Source organism: Passer domesticus, chromosome 3 (assembly GCF_036417665.1).
Source record: "Passer domesticus isolate bPasDom1 chromosome 3, bPasDom1.hap1, whole genome shotgun sequence".
NCBI classification, from domain to species: Eukaryota; Metazoa; Chordata; class Aves; order Passeriformes; family Passeridae; genus Passer; species Passer domesticus.
The window spans coordinates 10,397,127-10,412,025 of NC_087476.1; the positions used below are offsets into that span (position 1 = coordinate 10,397,127).

A 14,899-nucleotide genomic window follows, 5' to 3' on the forward strand; every position below is an offset into this window, starting at 1 on the left:
TGTACTCCACCCTATCTATCAGCAGGCACATAGAAGTTGCTGACTGTCCCTTTTGACCAGATCCTGCTGCTGTCCTGATGGACTTTCTGCCTGCAGAGGTGCTGGCAGCCTCCCTGATTTCTGAAGACACCTTCAATGTTGTGTCTTTCAGGATCTAAAAGTGTTTTCATTGCATGGGGTATATAGAAACCACCTTGGCCTTGAAATGCACTCTGCAAATGTTTGCTGCCAACAGAAAAGTACAGCTTTGTCTGGGTGGAGTTTGCTGGAGGACTGGGGTGGGTTGCAAGCAAGAACTTAACTGGAAAATGACATTTAACAGCATTGCTTTTGTAAAAATGAACAGCAAGAATTGCCAAGATGTTGGTCTGTGTTGGTGCTGAGAGAGATATCACCTCTGTCAGGGCTAAACCCATATGGGGAGCAGGGGCACATGCTGCTGCTGCATGGCACATTCCTTTTAGTGTTTGTGTTCACAGAAATTACTGATCAGTTTTAGCTTAGGAGATAATTGATGACCCAAGTAGAATCAGATTTAAAAATACTAGAGAGTATTCAAAGTTTAAAGACACTGTGGGAGATGTCACTGAAGGGAAATACGCTACACAACAGAAGAGATTTTAAGTCAGAACTTTGGGATAAGTACATTTAATCAGAGCTTTGGGATAAGTACATTTAATCTGATTTCCCCATCAAAGCCAGCAAATTGTAAAGAATCTTATATTGCCCTTAATTTTAGTCTGAGTTGATTTTAAACACCCCTAGGACACAATACTTTGGGAGGAGTAATTCTGAGTTGAGGCAGAGTCACCACTGTCTGGCAAAGTTTCATGCCCACATGGACAAGGGTGAAGCAGTAACGTAAGCCCATTGCAGGCAGTTTGCCATCAAAACTATTTTAATGTGTAGAAGCATATATATAAATGCACTTTTTGAGATATCAGAAGTTAAAAAGGTGAAAACAACAGTTGTGGCTTTCCATGTGTTGAGTTATGGTCTGTTTTGCTTGCACACCCACGAGAACATCCATCCGCAGAGCTGCTGCCTTGCAGCTCAGGAGGCTGAATTCTGTTTTGGAATGGAATTTTATGGGGGAATGCATTCAAAATTAGTTGTTCCTTTCCCTTTTGAAGAAGGAAAGACATTGTCTATATAGAGGGCATGGATTTTAAACTGAGAAGCTTGAACAATGTTTATAATCATGTTTATAACATTTGGCAGCAAACTGGTCAGAGCAACTTTTTGGAAACAGTTTTCTTTTATCATTCCCAGCATGCTTTTGGTTTTGGCCCTGCTTCAAGTAGAAGTTTTTCCATCCCACTTGGGATTTTTTTTTTTTAAGAGAAGTAATCAGCTAAGAGTTATTATTATATGTTTTCAAACATATATTGTGTTTTTAAAGTCATTCTTCTTGTTAGGATAAGACTTAAGACTGTTACATTCAAATTGTTAAAAAATAATTAGGTAGTCCTTTCAACATCTTATGCTGATTTATCTGCTTTTTTTGCACCTCATTCAGTTTGGGTGAAGAATTTAAACTGGTCTGTTTTGCCTTCTTGACTGAGGATAGTTTGCCAGTGCTTTGTGGAGAGGCAGCTGAGGGCTTGCAGCCATATTTTCAAAGGTACCAGATGCTGAAAGATAGAGAAACCTAAAAGATTTTGAAAAGTTTTTTGCCCAGTTCCCATGAAATTATCAGAATTGCTGCAGGGTAGGTGTTCCCTATTTCATGCCTATTTAGAGTTGTATCTTAAGGAGGTTTGAAAATCAGTGCTGGGATGGTGCTTTTCTGGCTTACATTCAAGAAAAAAAAATAGAAAAGGAAGATGAAGTTGAGAACGTACTTGGTTCTATTTTCTGTAAGAAAGAGAACACCAACGAGAGCAATAATGACAAATCCTTTGTTAATATTACTCTTCCATATGAATAATTGCCCAGAGGACGGTGTGTTGCAGTGAATGGAAGAGCCTGCTGTGTCTGCCAGTGTTTCTGGATATGTCTTAATCCTTCTTCATAAAATTAAAAGGAAATATTTGACAAGCCACATTATTAGTTTTGTAAAGCTTGTTTTCTTGAAGTGCAGGCTGGAAGGGTTTTAGGTTTTGTATGTGCTTTTCTGCCCTTCTTTAATTTTTCTCCTGTCCTGAAGAGTGCTGTCACTAATTGTCAACTGGCAGTCAATGTATATGTCTTAATACATTTTAAAAATAAATTTGTAAATGTTTTAACACATTTAAGACATGCATACATGAACATCCAAATATCACAGGAGCAAGCAAGAAGACGTCAGGTATTTTTGCAGCATTTGTGCTATTCATGTGAGGGAAGTAGTATGGATTTGAACATAACCCATTTGTATGCTTGCCCTGATAGGTGACCCTTCAGTGATTGACCTGGACTCTGACTGGAAGGCTCCCACAGAGGAGTGGGGAAACTGGACTGGAGATGAGGAGCATCAGGCAAGGGATGAGAAGAAGGTGAGGCAATGCTGTTGATGGCCAAGGGAGACCTGGGGTCAGTCTCATCTGCACTGGGGTCTCCAGTCCAGCCCTGGAGCCAGGCTTCTTTGGTTGTGGGGTTTTCTCATGCTGGGAGGAAGTGCTTGGCATGGTCCCTGCCTCAGCTGTCTGAGATAGCTGGAGCTGGGGAAAGCACTTGCAGGAGGCATGAGATGGGCTGGGAGGAGCTGGCTGGTTCTGGGAGTTCATCATCCCCCTGGTATCACTGTCCTGAGCAGCAAACTTTGGGTGTTTGCACCCTACTGCTGCTGACCTCAAATACCCAGACCTTAAAAGAGGTGTGGAGTCCAGAGCTGACACAGCCTTCACAGCATCTCGGGCAGCCAGGACATATTTATGTAAGCGTGCTGATAAGAGGGTTTGGTGACAGTGATACAGTGGTATCTTGGGTGGAGAAGTAGAAACACAAGTTTTGTTGTTTAAATGCTTTCTAGAAGCCCAGGGAAATGTTCCCTTCGGGCAGCAGTGGGAAGAGCAGGCTGAGCTTTTTGCAAAGATATGTGTTAAGCTGAGGTGTGCACCTATGCAGAGAGACAGCCCCACTTGTGCATTGTCACCACACACTCCTGGAGGTAATCAGTTTTCTTGAAAAAAACAAAACTAGCTGTTCCATGACTCCTTTTACAAAATCTCTGATGCTTTCAGGATTTGCCAAAAGGCAAAGCAGGCATTCGTTTCTGTCTTTCTGGACCTGAAAGCAAAACACAACGGAAGAAGAAGAAAATGGAGGTGAAGGAAGCAAAGGGTGGAGCTGGACTGAGACATGTGAGTACTTTGTATTCCAAGAGCAGTGTTTGGTTTTCCATTAGCAGAGGGGAACTCCTCTCTGTTAGGATGACCTAAGGAAGACTTTTCTTCCTCTCTGTCTTCTGCCTTTCTCTTCTCTTTTCTCCCTGTCTTCACATAAAAAGAAGTTATGAGCACAGTGAACAGTGGAGTTTTGCAACATGGTATTCCCTAACATATTTTCAAAACACTTTGATTTTGCAGTACAGAATTTTGTGCACTAAACTTGGAATGCCTCTGCCTAAACATTTTTTCCATGATTTCCATTTAATCCATGATTAAAACCAGATGCACTCCAAATTTAGTGTACAATTGGCCTGTTTCATCTGTAGCTGAAGGTCCACCCAGAGATATCAACAGTAATGAAAAGGTGGTTCCCAAAAGTCAGTGAAGATAAAACAAGGCCACTGTTATACCACTAAAAAGCTTATTGAGATAAAAATGTCTCAGAGTACAACAGAGAAGGCTGTGGAGAATGTCAGTTCATTTGGGATGGGAAGTGCACAGGAACAATGTTGGCTGGCTTTTGGACCAGTGCTTGCCTGTGACTGGTGCTCAGTGAAATGAGAAATTGTGGGGCGAATGCCTGAAATGTCCAAATTGTATTTCATTCACTTGTCACAGAATGCATTTTTCTGGACACGTACAGCTGCTTTTTTTTTAAATCATTTGTCTTCCCCTCACACCCACTGTGGTCTCTCATGATCCTTGAGATGATTTTGCTCCCAGATCTCCTGATGTTCGCATTTTAACTACCTGACTGACCCCAGTCCACATAATCATTAGGACATCCTATCAGTTCCCACAGTGCTGCCATACCTTTTTATATCCTTTTTGGACTTAAAAAATGAAATTACTTATAAAGCCAGATCTACAAAGATGCTCATCACACTCCTTCTGCTACCTCCAGTGTTTCTGTGGACTCTAGTCATTTAGCAGTCACTGGGCACATCTTACTCTTCAGTGTCACTACACAATGACAGTACTTTTATCTCAGTATTTCTTGCTGCTCTTCTGTTCACTGGGAGAAGCGGAAAAATAACACTGAAAGACAATTTCAACACTTTAATCCCCTCTAAAACAAATAAATAAGAGATGGGTAGATAACATGGCAAACTATTCTAATCATATAAAAATTAATTTGTCCTGCAGTTTCTTTAAATGCCCCACAGTAATGACATTTTCTCTCATATTTTGTACTTGCATATGCCTCGTTTAACTCATATGCTTAGTGAAGCATATTGTTTCAATTAAGCCCCAGCAAGGTTTGCAAACAAGAATGGAAGAAGGCCCCAGGGACTTGATATCTACAAAAGACAGCAGTGATGCAGTCAGTGCTTCCTTCGAAAAATCCTTGGACATTGTTAATAATTCACCCAATAATGGTAAGTGATTGTTTTTGCACATCTGATGAATTTTCAGAATAATGTGTAATCTAAGAAGTGTTCACAAATGCATTTTTAAGTGAATATGTGAAGTGCTTCTCCTTTAGCTGCATATTTTAATTCTTTGAGAGGCTCTGTATTACTCAGAGGCTATTCTGACAAATACCTGTTGCTGTTCCTCTTAGAGTTACTGAGCAAAAAAAAGCCACTATGGCATTTAGTGACCGTAATTTATGCACAGTCCTTTTTAACATGAAACATAAGCAAATATGAGTAAGTCAGAGCCCACTAAAAACATTGATTCCCCCCCATGATTTTGAATTACCCTTGAAAGTAGGTGGCCCTTGTAAAACACATCTAAGAACCCTTAAATCCACTTCATCAGGCAAAAGCCACCAGTTCTCAGGGATGCAATTGCATTGTCTCTGCTATTTGTATGGCAGGTGTACCTGCAAAAAAGGAGAGGAGGAAGAGGAAGAAAATGAAGAAAGAGACTTGAGGGAGCTGTGTCGCTGCCAGAGTGCTAACCTGATGGGGCAGACATGCCAAGGAGCTGCAAGGATTCTGCTTTCTGCGATGCCGCTGAGCCCCAGGCAAAGAGAGGCTCCAGGAGACCTCCCAGCGAGAGGAAGAGAAGAGGAGCAGTGAGCCAGAGAGCGTGAGTGTGTGAGAGCAGAGAGAGGGAGCAGGCTGTGCACAGGAGGTGGTTTGGAAACAGAGTGGCTGTTCATTGCAAGCTGCTGCCCTTGATCAAAAGCTGTTGAATGGGGTTTGACTGGTTGCATTAAGTCCTTTCAGTTTTTTGCTGTCACGTTGTTTGTCAACTTGTAGTGTTCTATGCCATTGTAGAAATAGTCGGGCTGTACCTGGCTGTGATTGTACTTTGGTCCCATGGAAGATCCACCAGCTAGTCTGGTCTCCTCTGGCATTTTTGCAGAGGTGCTCATCGACAGGCTAGTAATGTACAGAAGGAAGCACTGTTCAGAAACAAAGGGAGAATTACATGGATCATTCTCCAGCCTCCTAACTCTTAAATCCTTGGTGGCTGCTATTGTCAGACTTTTGCCTCTTACCTTGCCATATTTATACTTTTTACCCCACATCAGACTAGTTTGCTCCTCAAGAAATATTCTACAGGAGGTTTTTAAGTTTTTGGAAAGATGGTCTAAATCCATTTTTCCCCCTGGATTTCATGGTGGGCTAAAGTTTAAAGTCTATATGTCCAAAGCATGTTGCATTTGTACTTAGAGTAGACTGAGGTAACTTTTAAAAATAATTCTTCTTAATCTGATGTTTGGAAGTTTTTTATCATTTTGTCACTTGAATATTCTAATAGAAACAAAATTTGTGAATTAAGTTTTTAAGTCAGTTTAGTATTTATTGAAGGGTATTTCTCCTTGTCAGAGGGCTCATAGTATGGAGGAGAATGTGTTACAACAGAATACTGTGGTTTATAAACAAAGCTGAACTGACACCACTAAAAGCAGAAGCCCTTTATCCCCAGAGGAGCTGCAGCTTTGGTGGTAGCTGGGGATGTCTTCTGTAGCTGGTAGACAGTCCTGAGACTGTGCCTGACCCATCCCAGAAGTGCTGCCTCGAAGGATGAGATCGTTTTTCTGAAATCTCCATCTGCATCTGACTCTGTGCCTTTGGAGATGGTGGGGGACGGTTACTAATGCATGTTCAATGTGTGCACGTTTGTGGGCTTTGGGCTGATGCTGTGAAACTCCTCACTAGCACAGTGAATAACCAGGGATGTCCATGGCTTTACACTGCCACAGCTGCACTCCTGTTTGCATCATGGAGCCAGAGGAGAGCTCTGTGCTTCTGCCATTGCGTCCCTGATCCCTGATCCCACCTTGTCTAAGCTTTACTTGCAGCTCAACGCTTTTCCCTGATGGCCTTCATCTGTTGCATAGCTGTCAGATCAGCTGTACCCTTCAAAGAAGCAATTAACTGCAGCAATGTATTTGTGTTTAGAGTTTAGCTACTATATGTTGAAGGGCAGTTCTCTTGTGCTGTGATTTTTGGGGTAGTTAGCTGTACTGTGTGCCCTGAAATTTAGCACAGTAGGGTTGTTTCAGAAGGCAGGGGAGGGGTAATTTTAACTGATGCCACTTAGCAGCCCACTGTCTAGGATCTGCACATCTTGATGTTTGTGTCTCAGTGTAGGCGAAATATTGGCAGTTCATGAATGGACTGAACAGACCAAAGAGCTTTTATCGGGAAAGTAGCTGGTTTGGAATAGATGCACAACAAGAAAATACATGGCCTCGCTGGAGGAACAGGTACTGCAAGTTCAAGGATTTAGAAGATGTGGTAATGAGTATGTGGGTAATGAACAAAGTTCTGCTATCTCTGAAGCCAATGGAAAACATTCATTGACCTCATTGGGGCCAGGATGTTGCCCATGGCCTTTGCTTAGCATTGAAGATAACCTCTGTCATCCAAAACAGAAAGAAAGAAAAAAAAGAGAAAAAGAGAAGCTCACAAGATTGGTGAACTACAGAGTTCTTCTGCTTTTTTCTCTATATCTGCTTATAAAAGTTTTGATGTCTTTGTAATTATGCTTTATTTCAACATTTTTCAGTATTTCAAATGTCACTGTTTTTATAATAAAAAATTAAAACTTTTGTCCAAAGCCCAACACTCATGAGCTGTTTTATTTAATTTGTATGTGTGTGAGTAAGAGCATGTATTTTTTCCTAGAACCATTCAATTTTCAAGCTTTTTTAAGGTACTATAAATTTTTTTAAGAGATTCCCTTCATCTGAACTCTTCAATGTTTAGGAAATCCTAGTGACATTCTTTTGTTGTTGGGATGAAAGAACAATCCAGACCTATAACACTGACAAGCTGACTGAGGTGCTGATGACAAGCAGCAGCAAATTATATTACTGTTTTTCTGTCAAATTCTTTAGTACCCCTCTTCCTGACTTCAGTGGTGTCTGAGGCCTGCATTTTCCTTCTGGCTTCACTGTTTCACCTCTGGGAAGTCATCACAGTAATACAGAGATGGGCTCAATACTTTATAGCAGAACATTATTTAATACCACACTCTTATGTAGGCAAAAAAGAATACAATTCTACAACTAAATATTCTTGATCATTAGGCTTTCCTAAATAATTGAAAAGCACCTTTTGGGGTAAACTAGGTAGCAATGTACAGCATGCTTGTGTGATTAATCTATTTTGTCAGCAGTTAGGAAAGGGTATGTTGGTTGTTTCTTGTTTGATATGGCAGTGCCTGGAGCCTTCCTGTCCCCCAGCAGTGCTGCTGCACAGGCTCCCAGGGATGCAGAAGTGTTCTTCAGACAGAACTGAATTTACAAAAACCAAATCAGAACACAAAGCTCTAAGCAACTCTGTCAACTTCCATTCCTTCACTTCCCAGTGAAAAATCATCCCACTGTTTAATAAATGGTCTCTGCAGATGCTTTGAAAATCAGACAAAGCTTTGAGTTCCTTAAGAAACTCCCCTTCATCACCCCAAGTTCAGGTGAATCCCTGGTTTCTGTGCTTTTAGGACAGAGGCTGTGCAGATTATCAGCCTGCTCTGCTGCTCCTGGCTTCAGGAGGGTTAAATGGGTGTGCTGGATGTGTGCATTCTCCCAGTCTCTGATCTTTGCTAGCTGGAGACTATTGAAAATCCTCAGACAGAAGATTCAACGTCCCCCCAACATGCTGAAGCATTGCTTGAGCTACAACTGAATGTTATCCCTTAGAAGAGTAAATCGAGAGCAGTTCTCTCTGGTCTAATTGCCAGTTCATGGGCCACGTCCAGCTGGCACCCCCTGCCTTTTCCCAAAGCAATTTATTAGCTGCTTGTGGGGCACTTGCCTTAGGGACAGCCAAAAGCTCTCCACATGCCTGCAAATGGCCCAGAGGCTGGAAATCAAGCCTCTGGTGCAGCCACAGCGTGGGAGGCGGGATGAAGTGTGGCTGGCAAACATCTATGATCTGGTTAGGGGCAAGCAATTAATTGTTACAGCAGCAGCTGTAAATGACGAAATACAAGGCTTCAAGTTTCCACTTTCTCTTAAACACAGTCTGCTCTATTTTTCTAATGATGCTCCTTCTTGTGGGCAGCCCTTGAAGGTGGAAGATTGGCTATATCCCTAATAACCCATAGCCATACATGATGAATCCATAGGCAGTAAGATGTGGCTGATTACGTAACTGACAAACTCCTGACCTACGAAGTTGTGTTCACTTGCAGGCAGACAGCAGGATGCAGACGTAGAGGCTGAAGCTTCACACTCAAACCATGATGTAACACTGCCAGGGTAAAAGACAGGCAACCATAGAGAGGAATTTGGCCTGCTGTTCCATAATTATCCATAACTGATCACTGTAATTGTCTATAATTATCAAGGTCCCACCCAATGTGGAGATTGGTGGCACAGCCAACATGTGCACAAGCTGACTAGCAGGTAGACATGCTAATTGCCTGGCAGGAAGTAATTTCTTTACTATGCTTCCAACATGGGCCTACTCTGTAGCACTGAGTATTTTCTAAGGGTAGCTGGGTGTTGTGAGAGAGGTTAAGTCAGGGGCCACAAAAATCAGATATAGGAAACCTTGTCCTTCTTTGATTGTACTGAATGAGACCCAGGGATCTTTTCAAGGTAAAAAGAACTTTCCAGCATGTGCCATCCCTGACATTCAGCCCTGCAGGTGCTCCTGTGAAGGAAAGATCCTCCTGTACTGACTGAACAGACACTGTAACGCATTGATCTCAGAAACAACTCTGTGCCTTCTGGGGAAAAGGGCACTGTAAGAGTAATTGTGTCATCCAACCAAGAGAGTATCAGAAATTTGGTAAACATTATTTTCTATCAAACTTTGGTTTCTCTTAGTGCACACAATTTTCCTTTGGTGGTGGTTCTGCGCGGTGCACGTTGCCGGGATTTGCGATAAACGGCTTTACAGAGCTCTTCTGGCAGCAACAGGCTCCTGCCACAGTGCTCCTCCTGGAAACCTGCAAATCCAGCCAAGGAGCCAACCTGTAAAGAAATAACAGCCATCAGAAGGTGACTCCCTGCTTCCCGAGGAGGTAGTGCTCAGGTCCTCAGGCTCCTCCTGCTCACTCTGCCAAGATTCTTGGAGGGGCAGGTCCGGACTGAGGGCTGGAAGGGGGAGGCTGCCAGTGAGTACAGGAGATTTTCCATTTCCAGTGTTCACTGTTGTTCATGTGAAAGCACTGAGATATCTGAAATTGCAAGTACCATTTTAGATCATGTTATTTTTAGACATTTTCATAGCTCCTCAACTGTGTGGAGGCTGCTATAAACGAACCACAGCTCCTTTAGTTTAGCAGATTGTGATTCTCTAAATGAAGACAAGATTTTTTTTATTCAGTGTTTGAGATTTAGAAAATCTGAACATACAGCGAGTAACCCAGAAACAGTCCTGGGTTTGGAGAAACTTTATATCATGCTGTCATACTTTAGCTTATTTTCTAACCCTGACTTTCTGACCCATCTGTTATGAGTTTAAAAGGTTTGGAACTGAGTTAAACTGACTCATACTGGTAAAAGATAATTCATATTGTTAACAGCAACCAACTAGAACAAATAGTACAGAAACTTGGAACATTACATTAGGAATCCCAAAATGAAGTTGATTAATTTGGTAAACAAGAGTAAAATTCAATAATCACAAAACTCATTGTGATACATTACTATTACCTTGTAGTCCTTTTTACAAGAAACCACTGATCCTTCAAATATGGTTGTTTTCCTACAAAATTCATCTTGGAGAAAAAGATGGTAAAATTTGCTAATGCTGACTTCAGGATATCTGTGATTTTGCTGTATGAGTCACCAACAGGAAAGCTTTCCCCTGACTAATTTATATGAGGGTTTTTTTCCTCTCATTGATATGTTAATGCACTGCTTTTACTCTAGTACATTCTTATCTTTTTTTAAGGAAGCAAAAAGTCAATCCGTACTTTCAGCCTGGCTATTTTTCACACTTTCTGCACCAGTTCTATAGATTTTTCTAAATTCTGCTAAGGGGATACAGTACTTTATATTTCAGTTTCTATGTAAAGATATTACTTTCTCTGTGATGTTGAAAAACTTTGGATTTTTTAATCTAAAAATGTTTGTTCAGCATTGAAAATAACCAAATAACCAAATCTGAGGAGTTAACTGTTTCTCTTTTTTTGTTTGGGTTTTTTTTGTTTTGGTTTTTTTTTTGTTGTTTTTTGTGGATTTTTGTTTCTGTTTTTAATTTTAGAATGCAGAGTACCAGACACATGCATGAAGTTATAGGAAAAACAAATTAAATAGCAGTAGCTTGTTCCTGCCCTCATACTCAAGTACCTCCCATTTTGGGGTGGAGTTGCTCCAACATGTCCTGCACTGTCCCTTGTATTTCCTGGCAAAGAAGCCAACAGACAAGATGTTCCTAGAACTTGGATTGACCTGGTCAGATCAATTCACCTCACTGCACCTTTGTTTCTCAACCCCATCAGGACAATATTTTCACTATAAAGTGATATGAATTCTGCCTGAGGTTACATATGATTATCAGTTCAGAGTCTCTACGTTTCCATGCACACAACGCAGCAAATGCTGAAGCAGAACAGCACCTTACTCTTTACAATATTGCCATCCTGGCAATAGTTCAGTGTGTGGTTACAGCATTAAACCACCATCTTCTAGCCAAGGATAGACAGAAGAACAGCACAAAAGAGAAAAACTATGGTATTACAAAAATTAGCAAAAAACATCCTTAGTGCTGCATTGTTTTGACATCTTGCAAGTGTAGGACTTTAAATTTTTGAAGAAGTTGAAGTCTGGTCTCTCATTTACCTGATCCTAGCTGTTTTGCTGTCACCTTATTAAAATCTGATTATCCAAAACTAATTTGTGTTTGGTAAAACATTGTCAGGCTCTCTCAAGACAGAAGTGCAAATCTCCTGTCTAGACATGGGTTTTGAAAGCCCGACTAGTTTGGCTAATGAGGAACACCTCGATATCAAACCCTCCCTACCTGCTGAGAGGGAAGGAGTTAAAATGTCATGCTGGTAAAGGAATCCCAATCATTCTCTTGCAGCTGCTTCTGACTTGCAGATCTGTGTACGGCTTCCTGCTCCTACTGCTGTGGATGCTTTGGTCCTGCATGCCGTGGTCTGCTGGTGAGGAAGTTTTATCCCTAGTACTCGCTGACTCTGAGATTTTGCTCGGCATGTCATGACTGTAAGCTGAGCCCAGAGTTTTTAATATATTTAGCCTCAGAAATCCTCTTTGAACTCGCAAAAAGGAGAGAATTAAGGCTCAGCGAGAAGGAAGTCTCTTGCCTGAGGTCATCTGGGCTGCTTGTGGCATGAAAGAACTGGAATCTTTCAGAGGGTAGGACTAAAATCATTAACCTATTACCTCTTCCCTTAAGTACAAGGAACAATGCAATCATTCTCAAAATACTCTTTAAATCTTTCTTTTCCTTTTTTTTTTTTCTTTTTTTTTCTTTTTAGGGAGGAGAAAGTGGAGAGGTTTTTTATGCAAATTCAATAGTTCCACATCAGCCTATCCTGCTGTGGAAAGCTTCTTTGTGATGTTAAATGAGATTCACATTATTCTTCCCAGTATCTTTGTTGCCGAGTATAACAAGCAGTGTTTGCAGAGTATAACAAGCAGCGAAGCTCAAGGGAATCGCATCAATTTTTATTCCGAGTCTGGCTGACAAAGATATGAACACTTAATTAAGATTTCTTTCATCTCATGAAAATAGCCCAGACAATCTCAGCCTGACGAGAGCTTGATCTTAGCGACGGCAGCGTCCAGCTGCAAGCTCTTAGCTGGAGCACTTGCCCTCACAAATCACTTGAGCTGGGAGTGGGATCTAAAGGTTTCCAAGGGGATGTCCAGACTTTGAGGGAGGGCTCCTACTTTAATTTCTGACTCATTCTAATCCCGTGAACCCCTGCTTCACACAGGTACAGACCAACAGGAAGCAGAATCTCTCAGCTCCGCAGAACAATGTAATCAATTCAGGCATGCATGCAGCAAGAGTAGTTGGCTTAACTTCCCAAAGTGCCATCTGTAAGAAAACCGATTTTTTAAACGACTGCTTACAACAAAATGCACATTCTTTTTTTTTTTTTTTAATGGACATGTGTATATTGATTAAAATTAGTCCCTTCTTCCTACATTAAATCAGAGTGTTGGTAATTAGGCATCTGTGCACCGGGCTGAAAACATCAGCAGCGCTAAAGAAACAAACAACAGTTTGTAAGGGGATCATCACAGCCATCTTAGCAGCACTTACAACATGTTTATTCCAAAATGAAATATGCCCTAAGGAAAAAAAAAAACCACCAACTATGGAACTCTGGGGATTTAACATAAAAAGGTCACTTTTAAAGCCCTTAAGTAAGTAATTTCAAACAACTCAGCAACAGCTCACATTAAAAACAGACTAAACAGCTAAAGCAATAAAATGTGTTAATTGTACAATCTGGAATGTATCAAAAGGACAACCACTGTCACCCCCATTACCTTCTCACTGTTCAAAGTGAAAAAACTCAATACTGGCTTACATCTTGGTGTATATAGGCACAGCAAATATTTATGGCTCTTGTCTCAGGCTGTGCACTGCCAAGAAGGAAATATTTGCAGCTGCAAGTAGAAGGTTAAAATAAACTGTGTGCATTTCTGCATCAACAGCTCAGGTCTCCAGAAATCACGGGGTCAGGGGAAGTTTACAGGTCCCGCTCCATGTGGGAACAGGAGACAGTGTGTCTAAGTGGTGGTGAAACTTAACACATACACAAAAGGAGATAGCACTTGGATTTACACACGTTATTTCTAATTAACGTATTAAAAAGCGCAGCACCCGCAGGCTTCAGTGAATCTAACAAAGTATTTCCATGACCCACTCACCAACAGGGGCTTGGAGCCACCAACAAAGTAAAGCACTTCTGTGGACTAAATTTCACCTCTTCTGTTTTCCCTCTCCTGGCATATCCTCTTAGCATGTAACACGGTCTTAATATTATTCTTTAATCCAAGGAATTAACTCAAAAGAACAGCAAAACAGCTCATGTGAACTAAACCTTCTGCAGAGAAATTCAGTGGAAACCGGGGGATGTTGGCAGTACCTCAAAGCAGACCTCTTCAGGCTCTGCCCAGGTGTTGTGGTTTAGGAATTTTACTTCCCAGTTCAGGACTCTCAGTGAGACTTTCCAAAACCACACCACTGCCCTCTCTCACTCCCCCTTCCCCTCATCCTTCCTGCTGTGTTAGGATGGGGTTGAGAATTGAAGGCACAACAATATACTGGAAAAATAAAAGAGATAAAGAAACCTGCCCCCGCTCCCAATACACACTACCAGCCAGCTCCCTTCTCCAGAGGAAGGGACCACTTTTCCTCCTGCTCCTGGCAATGACCAGATGTGAGGTGGGACAGAACCTCCCTCCTGGCACCTGCAAAAATCAACACTGCCCCAGCTGGAATCAGGACATAGGAGACATTACTTACTCATTACTATACTAGAATTAAGGGCTGTCCATAATCACAAAATCAATTAGGTTGGAAAAGACGTGTGAGATCATCGAATCCAAACCATGACCTAACACCGGGTAAACCAGACCATAGCACTAAGTGCTATGTCCAGTCTTTAAACACCTCCAGGAATAGTGGCTTCTGTTCCAAAGTCTAATCACCCTTCCAATGAAGAAATTCCTCCTGATGTCCAGACTCAACCTCCCTGCTGCAGCTCGAGGCCATGTCCTCTAAAGCTGCCTGGGAGAAGGGGCCGACCCCCACCCAGCTACAGCTTCCTTTCAGGGACTTGTAGAGAGCGATAAGGTTCTCTCTGAGCTTCCTTTTCTCCAGGCAAAACACCCTCAGCCGTTCCTCATCAGACTCCTGCTCCAGCCGCTTCACCAGCTCTGTTGCCCTTCTCTGGACTTCTCTAGAGCTTCCATGTCCCTCCTGAGCTCAGGGGCTCAGAAATGGCCCCAGAAATCGAGCCGCCCCTCACCCGCGCTAAGCACACGGGAACATCTCTAGACAACGCAGCTTTCCCCACAGGTTTGTCCCTGCCTCTCCGGCTGCCAAGTTCCGGCTCTTCAAACGCCCGGCGGGACCTTTCCCCCACCAGACCCGCCTGAGGGCCGGCGGCAGAGGCGGGCAGAGCCCAACATGGCGGAAAAGGCACCGCCCCACCTCAGGTGCGGCCCCCGCCGCCGCAGGTGA

The 14,899-nt window shown here is 42.2% G+C and overlaps 1 protein-coding gene and 1 long non-coding RNA gene across 8 annotated transcripts in view; one reads left to right on the top strand and one right to left on the bottom strand.

Annotated features, from left to right (window-relative positions):
* LOC135295965 (protein LYRIC-like) overlaps positions 1 to 7,331 on the top strand; it is a 30,982-nt gene extending 23,651 nt beyond the window's left edge. For all 3 annotated transcript variants that reach the window (XM_064411841.1, XM_064411839.1, XM_064411840.1), the window contains 4 exons: positions 2,374 to 2,477; positions 3,165 to 3,284; positions 4,561 to 4,690; positions 5,134 to 7,331. In XM_064411841.1, the coding sequence (XP_064267911.1) occupies positions 2,374 to 2,477; positions 3,165 to 3,284; positions 4,561 to 4,690; positions 5,134 to 5,189 (410 nt within the window). In that variant the 3' untranslated portion in view covers positions 5,190 to 7,331. The remainder of the gene's footprint in view (positions 1 to 2,373; positions 2,478 to 3,164; positions 3,285 to 4,560; positions 4,691 to 5,133) is intronic.
* LOC135295968 (uncharacterized) lies at positions 3,281 to 14,861 on the bottom strand. 5 transcript variants are annotated; one of them, XR_010358003.1, is made up of 4 exons: positions 13,198 to 14,861; positions 11,693 to 12,739; positions 4,210 to 9,696; positions 3,281 to 3,416 (listed from the first exon to the last, which is right to left on the bottom strand). It is a non-coding gene; the product is annotated as an uncharacterized LOC135295968 (long non-coding RNA). The 5 variants fall into 5 exon arrangements; XR_010358004.1 differs by having other exon boundaries at positions 3,281 to 4,326; positions 5,016 to 9,696; positions 13,198 to 14,859; XR_010358006.1 differs by lacking the exon at positions 3,281 to 3,416 and having other exon boundaries at positions 7,719 to 9,696; positions 11,693 to 11,831; positions 12,644 to 12,739; positions 13,239 to 14,861.
* Positions 14,862 to 14,899: the final 38 nt, after the last annotated feature.